This window comes from Petromyzon marinus, chromosome 32, assembly GCF_048934315.1.
Source record: "Petromyzon marinus isolate PM22_M1 ecotype Great Lakes invasive population chromosome 32, UKy_Petmar_22M1.pri1.0, whole genome shotgun sequence".
Lineage (NCBI taxonomy): Eukaryota > Metazoa > Chordata > Hyperoartia > Petromyzontiformes > Petromyzontidae > Petromyzon > Petromyzon marinus.
Window position 1 is genome coordinate 11,571,248 of NC_133698.1, and position 8,876 is coordinate 11,580,123.

Here is an 8,876-nt window from a genome sequence, read left to right on the forward strand (position 1 = left end):
TACGCCACGATGGCTGCTTGCGCAATTGGTGCATTGTTTGGCCAGATGCTTTGCAAGCTCCCCTCTAGTGGAAACGAGCAAACAGCAGACGTTCACGGGTGAAGGTAATGGAATAAAAAAAAGTCAATCGCGTTACCTGCCAGATCAACACGGTGGGTGCTACGTAAGAACAACTTAGGTTTAAGCCCGACTTACTTGTCATCTTTCCGCACCTACTTTCTGCCCATCCCCCTCCCTCCACCCCCCACACCCCCCCCCCCCCCCCCAGGTGTGCAGTGGAAGTTCCAGGGCGTCGTACGTCAGGTCCGAGCGAGAATCATCGCCCAACGACAACGTGATCGATATGGGGCCCTTTCGCAGACTGGCCGCCACGACCGCCGGTAAGAATTCGCCAAGCGCACGTTCCGTGCGCGTGCGTTCTCGTCAAAGTCAGACGTCGGTCTCGCTAAATCCTGGCGTCTTGAAGATTGAATTGAACAGAGCCCCGTGCTCTGTGACCCAGGAAGTCACGGCAGAGTCATATCTGCCTACACGAGCATCGATTTTTTAAGTGGAAATGTTTTCATTTGTGTTGCAGCTGTGAACACGGAAGGTACCCTTTTCGGCAGCTGTCATGGGTATATCTTCGTCCGATTTTATCCTTTTGTTTTCCCCTCCCCCCCCCTGATTAACCCCCGCCCCTAACCCATCTCAGCCCATTCTCTAAAGGAATCAGAATATTTATTCATACTGAAGGGTCTGGTCAGAAAGTTTCAACAACAACAACAAAAAATAAAGTAAAAACACGATCGGAGTGCAAATTTGAGGAAAGGTAAACAGCTAACAAAAGACATTTCCTTTTTATTTAACGACCGCTGAACAATATTTCCCCACGTATTGTGGCTTAGGCGCTGCATTAAAAGGCTTTATAAATGAGCATCTGACGGCACGAGCTGGAGCGCCCTCTGATGGTTTGGCAGAAGAGGTTCACCAAGGAGCCAATCAGAAAGTCCTCTCGTGACGTCAACATCCTCCGATTTGATTGGCCTCAAGCTCAGAGTGGCCCCATCTGTTGTCAGGAGGGAGGGGGCCTTTCTTGAATTTGTAATTACAGTGAATTTGTAACATGATACTCGTGCAATTAAAAAGGTGTGCAATAAAAAGCAAGCATGTGTACCAAGGCCGTAATTATAATATATATTGGGGGGGGGGGGGGGACACATCCCCCCCCCCCCCCAATAATCAAATATGCTCAAAATGTCCCCCCCAATATGTTGCATTAAAAATATTTTTTAAAGTAAAAATTGCGATGCTATGTAAACAAAAACAACAATTTGCTGAACCTTGACCACAATATCTGGACTTGTCTTCATATAACAATGCATAGATTTCTGTTAATATGATTGTGGTTATGGTTGTACTTTATTAATCCCTAATCTCTGCCATTACATACAATAAAACAAGAACAAAGGTAAAAAACTAAAAAACAGAGCAATGTAAATACAATAGCACTATTAGACATTATTGTTAAAATTAAATAAAAAGTCCATCCCATGTGTTAGTGATTTAAAAAATATATTTTAGGCAGGAAATGGCAGGAAATTAGTTTTCAAATTTCGATTTTTTTCTGGGGTTGGGGACCCCAGACCCCCTTGAAGATTTGGTCCCCCCCAATGTTGACTCCATGGCTACGGCCTTGATGTGTACCTACTTGTTTGCTGTATTAATTGGGTAGGTAGGGCGGTATCACGGTGGTCCTCGGATCCTCTTCGCTCGCCAAAATTCGACATGGGCAAATATTTCGTGAGAGTGTCCGTTCGGCAACTGGTGGAGCAATGCATCCGTTGCAGAATGTCCGGCACGAGTGGATATCACAGAAATTCGTCAGTGCTCCCCTCTCCCAAGTGACCTTTCATCTGCACGTTAGAGGGCACTGCGCTCTCCCCCAATGCTTCGCTGCAGAGAAATGCCGTGTAGTAGTCGTAGTAAAAGTTATATCAAGAACTGGAATTCTTGGAAATTAAGTGAACAAAAATCTAGCATTTTTTGTTGCGTGGTCATTGGTGACTGAGCTGAAACCAACACTATATCACATAACCCGGTTTTAACCATGGGTGGCTTGAACCCACATTTAAACCCAGTGGCCTCAGGTACTGGCTCAGTGCTCCCAACCTCGTGCCACAAGACCATCTCGAGAATTTGGTTAAATTTTACTTTGTACTGCACGGAGTGGTGGCACGGTGCTTAGCGCACTTCTCCGTGATGAGCAACATCTCAGAATCAGAATATCTAATAATGCTCGGAGGAATCTGATGAGCTATAAAAGCTCTTTTTCACACACGCCCAGTACCGAGTTGGTACGGAGTCAATACTGGGCATCCCACCTTCAGGGACCTGTGTTGACCAGCGTGGTGAAGTATGGTTAAACAGCCCCCTTAACCGACACAATGTAGGGAGGAATTTATCCATCAGTTTATTGAAAAAGAGCTGAAAATAGATTTTTTTTTACGTGGATAATGCATGTTTCTCACTATATATTTCCTCGGTCGCTGGTAGACCGAAACAGGCATGTGAACAGTAGCCACAGCCATCGCGAGAAGTACACTCGATGTGGTGTGCCGGACGTGAAAATATTTTCGTCCAACGAGGCCGATATTACGCCCCGTGAAAAAAATGTAAGTGTTCAATGAACTGAGCAATCGTGCCCTTGTCCACCGCCCTTCCCGTGCAGCGACAGCAACAGCGACAGAGCCGACGACAGGGACCCAGATCACCCCATGGCGCATCGCCACGATCGTTCTGGGCGTGCTGCTGGGCGTCGCGCTGCTCATTCTGTTGGCCATTGCTGCCTACCGCGTCGGCTCTTGCATACAGGGCGGCAACACGGCTCACTACGCCATCGAAGACCTCAACAACACGGCCTACGCCTCCTCCAACGCCATCACCAACAGGAACTACAGGGTGCTGTGACCCCCCCCCCCCCCACTGACCCCCCCGGCAGTCTGGAGGTCACCGGTGCCGTCAATGATGCCCTGCAGTGCCATCGACGACCCCGGGGACATCGCGTGAACGTCAATAGCGGATAGCGGGACTTACCAACAAGCTTGACTTTCGAGTGTAAAAAAAATGCCAAATGCGGTACCGATGCAATGACAAAGATGACCCCGATTAGCCTTACAGACTGTTGGGGGTGAGCATTGTTGGTGAGCAATAAGGCCCAGGGCCACATGTAGTTTGGAAAACACCATGCCACGCTGCCTTGGGTCTCCTCAGTAGCTATGCTCAGAAGCTCGTTCACTTAAGGTCAAGTTAACATAATGGACGTCCGGTTTCACATATCAATTGGTCATTAATACGCATGGCTTGGAATTGAACCCAGGGTTGCCAGGAAAGTAGCATGGTGTAACTGCACCACCATTCCCCCACGCGACAACGACATTCACACACACACATCACAGAATAAAAAAAACACTGTAAATATATACACACATACACAAAGATCCAGATATAGCCATAATTGACTTTTGGGACAAGTTTCGTTAGTGAATAGGACGGCGCACGAGGGGGTCGGAGGCCAGCACCACTCCCGGCTGCCTTTGTCTCCCTAGTGGCAATGTTTTACACACCACACCAGGTACTCATTTGAGGCTGAGTCGACCTAGGGGAATCCCAGGACCAGTTCATATAATCAGCACTGGTGTTGATCGTGAACGGGAATCAAACTCGCGTCGCCGGTATCGTAGCACAACATGCTGACCGCCAGGATTTCAGGCCGGGGTGACATTCAACAAATGTTAAATTCAAGAATGATTGGAGAGTCAGGCTGTTGAACTAGACGCCATCGGTTGGCGACACACTCTGACAATGCAGTTGCACGGAGTCCGCTAGACCGAGTGTCGTACACTGACACGCAGAATGTCACCCCTGTCACCCCGCCCGGCTCCGTCCCTGCTGACCGCTATACCACTCCCCCCCCCCACACTATATCGAAGACCCCCGTGTAGCCTTAACAGACTGTTGGGGAAAGTGCTTAGTCACCACCTTACACTATATACGTATACACACTAGCACACACATACCAAAAATAATGTAGAAAATTCAAAAACACATACATGTTAAATGAACTACATTGTCTTCCGCAGGGGCGGAGCCAGGGGGGGTGACAGGGGTGACATTCTGCTGTATAAGTGTACGACACTCGGTCTGGCGGACTCCGTGCAACTGCATTGTCAGAGTGTGTCGCCAACCGATGGCGTCTAATTAAAATTTGTTGAATGTCACCCCGGCTTGAAATCCTGGCTCCACCCCTGGTCTTCCGTACCCCCCCGCCTTCCTTCCACACCTATGTAAACCAGCAGCATTTTCTTAAATAAGCACTCTTGACCACTGTTGCCATCCTTGGACTCATAAGCAGTTTCGGGCTTGTGCACAAATGTGGAAGGCCAATGGACTAAAATGTTTTTTTTTTATTTTTACGTGGAGAAAAATAATGGGGAAGGGGATGTATTTATTTAATACTCACAATTTTTATGGAGACCTACAGTCCTGAGTTTACTTTGTACACGTTTTAAATGCTTATTGGAATGTCTTGCGGCTCCTTTATTATATTTGTAAAAAAAAAGAATTTCAGGAGATAAAAACGCAATTCCCAAATAACTCAGGGGCCTTCGTTGGCTTTGGTAGTGATGGTTAGGTCGATGAAGTAATTCCATAGCTCTGCTGCAATTATTTATTTCCAGAACATTCTCAGTTCATCTTAAAATAAAAATAGCATTGAAGCATGTTTAATATCTGCCTCTCAGTGAAATCCCACCACACATTAAACAACATTTTAAAAAACATAATTCGAAGCGTGTACCTGTTATAACCCCTCCGTTTCACTTTTATCTTATTGACACACTCAAGAATATTTAAAGCTTCCGTCCATCTTGCTCGCTGGCTCTAATGGGTGATGTGCTGTGCGAGTTACTTCATTTTTAATTAAGTAACTTCTGGGAAGTAAACATCCCTCTGCAATTAAAATTAAAAAGCCAAAAATTAATGCTCGACGATTGTGAAATGATTCAGGAAGTTGGAAAAGGTCAAAAATCCCGTTTCCTGCTATCTTCCTCTATGCTGTTGACTCCCTCTTGACAGATTCAAGTCAAGACTCAGAGAACTGTCCCCTTTTCTCCTCTGCCTTGCCTGGCTGTCTCTTCTCATTTAAAGAACTATGCACCTTTATACTGGTAGGAACGAAGTTGTAAACTGAGTGTACCAGCCTGCAATAGATTCATGTGTCCGTCCATCCGTCCGTCCGTCCGTTCGTCCCCTTTCAATACTTTAACGAAGTGAAATCTCGTGCTGTTGGGTGTAAAATCAGCAATAGACAGCGCAGAGACTTGATATGTCTTATTGCACCCAACATTTGGAAGTCACATTATCTCATTTGCGAACTTCTACCAGCCCACCCTGCAGGGACCTGTTTTGTGACACAGTCATCATTGGCTTTAATCTAACTCCTCCAAGCTCCATAATAAAGGTTTTTGGGTTAGATCGCGTTATATATAAATGTGTCGTAACCCTCCACCACCCGGCACGGCCAATCAGCAAAAAAAGTGTCACGTTGACAAAAGACAAAATAGTTCACTACTTTAGCCCACCGGTGTGTTGTTGAAGAGTGAATCCACAACATTTACAGTTTGAGTAGTACGACGTTTCGCTGGTAATTACATCCAGCATCATCGGGCGATCCGCCAGAATGGTGAAGCCCTCGCTTGCTCCCGGTCTTAAATAGAGCAGCAGGGTGACGTCATCATTTAACTTATTCATTCAGGTGCAGTGATTTGGTTTCACGGTTGCAACAATTGCCGTGGCTCCGGCACGCGAGCTCACCTCCTCGGTCCATCTCAGTGGTGGTCATCCTCTCGGGCGTGTTGCCTCCTTTAACTGCCTACTCCATCATCAGGTCGTCACCACCGGCCAAACGTCTATTCTTTGCGACATGGCCCTTTTCCTGCCAACTTGCTTCTTTCTTACCAGTCAGTACGATATCTCGAACTGGGTTTTTTTTTTCCTCTGATCGATGCGTAGCCGTTTCTGTCTCGAAGTGCTATTCTAAATGTGCACTACTTCAGGCTTCTTTGAGAAATGTTGTTTTTGTTCTCGTCCATTTATTACCCAGCATCCGTGTTTTCAATTCAGGTTATATATATATACCAATGCTTATGTCACACTGTTTTATGAAGAATCTTGATATGCGGTTGGTTCTAGTTTTAATATAAATACAAACTGTTGTTTTGCATGTACGTTCTTAATCTTCGCAACGAAAAAAAAGGTATCACAATCCTTATTTTACGACAAATGTAAAATTCACGTCACACACCGAAAAACGAACGTGGTGGTGGCTAAAAGAATTGGGGATGCAGAATTTTCAAGAACCAAAAGCAGCAGGACCGTATTGTCCGAGTATACAAATACATTATTAGCATTGGCCTCACACAAGAAAACCACTCCCGGGGTCACACAATGGACCCATCCATTACGGCTGTTTGGGGATTTCCAATTGCAGGTGGCGCTCCGCAGATACAACCAAATCGTAGGAATTAATTGGCGCGCGAGGATTTAAATTAGGGCCCACACCTGGCACTGAGAGCTTGCGAGTCCCACGGCAGATCCATCTGTTCCACCTCCGCGATTCCTCGGCGTCTCTTTATGTTAACGATGAGACATTGCATTCTGGAATTCACTCGTCAGTTACCTTGCATCAAATAATATGTAGCCAAAACATGACATTTTAACTCGAAGTTGGTTCTTCTTTGAAAGAAAGAATGGGCAAGGATTTAACTCGTGACTTTCAGTGTGCCGCCAATGTAAAGTTTTTTTTTATTATTTGCCTGAATTTTCTGCTGCCAGGCCCAAGCCAAATTGTCAGAGGATGGCATGCACAATAACCAAAACTGTAAATAAATTGGTATGTGCACGGAAGATCACGCAGAATGTCTCATTTGAGACATTATGCAGCTCAAGTCGAACCATTAAAATATTAGATGTATTACAATAAATAAAGCCAAAAATCTTAACTGTACTCTAATCATCTCTCTCGTATTCACCGATGAAAATGTTAAGAGGAAAACAAGCCTTATTGTTAGTGGGGCCGTTTCAAATGACCTCGAAAGTTATACAATGACCTTAAGTACTCATCACAGTGAAAAGAAATGCTAAGTAAATGTCATCACATAAGCATTCTTTTGTTTGGAAAAGAACTCCTCACGGACGACAGGATTATTAAATTCCCAGACACATTCATTTGTTATAATGGGCTGCCATGTCAACGGAATGGCCAAACTTGCCAAGAATTGTAAACAATCCTTCAATTTTGCTAATTTGAACACGAGCTATTAATGGTACGAGATGTGTCCATGTAATGAGTTTGAAACAATAGCGATTTATTTGCAGGTTGTGTATAAAACCAAGATGGAAATTTCACTTATTCTGTAATTGCATGAAAATGAGAACGATTAAATTGGCAAACTAACAAAAGGTCCCCGTTTATTCAAGCAACGTCTGTCTCGATTTCGGTGAGCGCATCACCTTAAATGTGTCAAAAATGTGTCAAAGTGTACTATTGCATATTACAGGTCTGTAAACAAAGCCAAACAATAAAATCTGGGTGACCAAGTAGACAAACCACGACATGGACTGGCACCTGAATACACGTCTGTCATGCGTCTAAGGTGTGAACCCAGTCGCTCCCTCAGGTCCTCCGGCACTGGCCTCTTGGTTGTTCCGAAGGCCAGGACCAAACCACTTATGGGGAGGGCAGCCTTTAGCTGCTGTGGTCCTCGTCTTTGGAACGGCCTGCACGAGGATCTGAGGGCATTAGAATCGGTGAATGTTTTTAAACGACATCTTAAAACGTAACCTTTATAGATTGGCTTTTAAATAGGTTGCCCTTATTGTGTGCTTATTATGCTTTTGATTATATTTTAGTTAATTACGTGTGTCATTTTTGTTAACGTATCATTCTTTTTGTTGTTTACATTGTGTCAGTCCCTTCATTTAGTCCTGTAAAGCACTTTGCATTGCATTCTTTGTACGAATTGTGCTATATAAGTCAAGTTTGATTTGAAAAGTCAATACATTTAGGGCCAGCTCCACACTTATCCAACACATTAAATCGGGACTCATATGTACGTACACAGCAATATGTTTTGCCTTGGAACAGGTTTTGATGCGAGTTTGTTATACCGGGAATTAAGAAAGCTTGTGTCTTAACGGGCGCAAATTGTTTTCAAATCAAGAGTGAAATTGACGTGTATCATTTAGAGAAAGGCTTCAGACACTACGGCCACGTGAATCATCATTAAAATAATGGAGGGGAATTTTCTGCAGCTTAGAGAAAATGTCATCAATTCCCACGGCGTAACCCCATTGACTTTATGCACTTATAAAATAAACACAGTGAAACTCCAGGAGTATAAGCTCGTTGGTTCAATTATTATATTGTTAAATTATACTATCATATTAAAAGCATGCTTGTGTGGCAGTAAATATTGAGATATCATCATCGCTGCAGTTGAGTCTTTTTTTTGTAAATATGGTTAAAATCCATAAAGTGTTTTGGGTTAGATCACGTAAATATATAAATGTGTCGTTAAACCCACCACCACCCGACACAGCTAACTAGTAAGGGTTGTCACGTAAACAAAACGTGCCAATTCGTCACTAGTACAGCACACCGGTGTGTTGGAAAACCAAGCCACAACAGTTACAATCTGAGTCCGACGTTTCGCCAGTAATTGCAACTAGCTTCATCAGGCGACAGCCAGATTTGTGGAGAAGTCCTCCACCTGTTGCGTTCCTTATAGAGGCGTAGATGCGGTGACCACACTTCTGCACTCTTGCGCAAAGTGGGG

The 8,876-nt window shown here is 44.5% G+C and overlaps 1 protein-coding gene across 1 annotated transcript in view; it reads left to right on the forward strand.

Annotated features, from left to right (window-relative positions):
- Positions 1–8,527, forward strand: part of LOC116948173 (uncharacterized) — a 43,760-nt gene extending 35,233 nt beyond the window's left edge. The window contains exons 16-17 of the mRNA XM_032964616.2: positions 269–380; positions 2,711–8,527. Coding sequence (XP_032820507.1) covers positions 269–380; positions 2,711–2,949 — 351 coding nt within the window. The 3' untranslated portion in view covers positions 2,950–8,527. The remainder of the gene's footprint in view (positions 1–268; positions 381–2,710) is intronic.
- Positions 8,528–8,876: the final 349 nt, after the last annotated feature.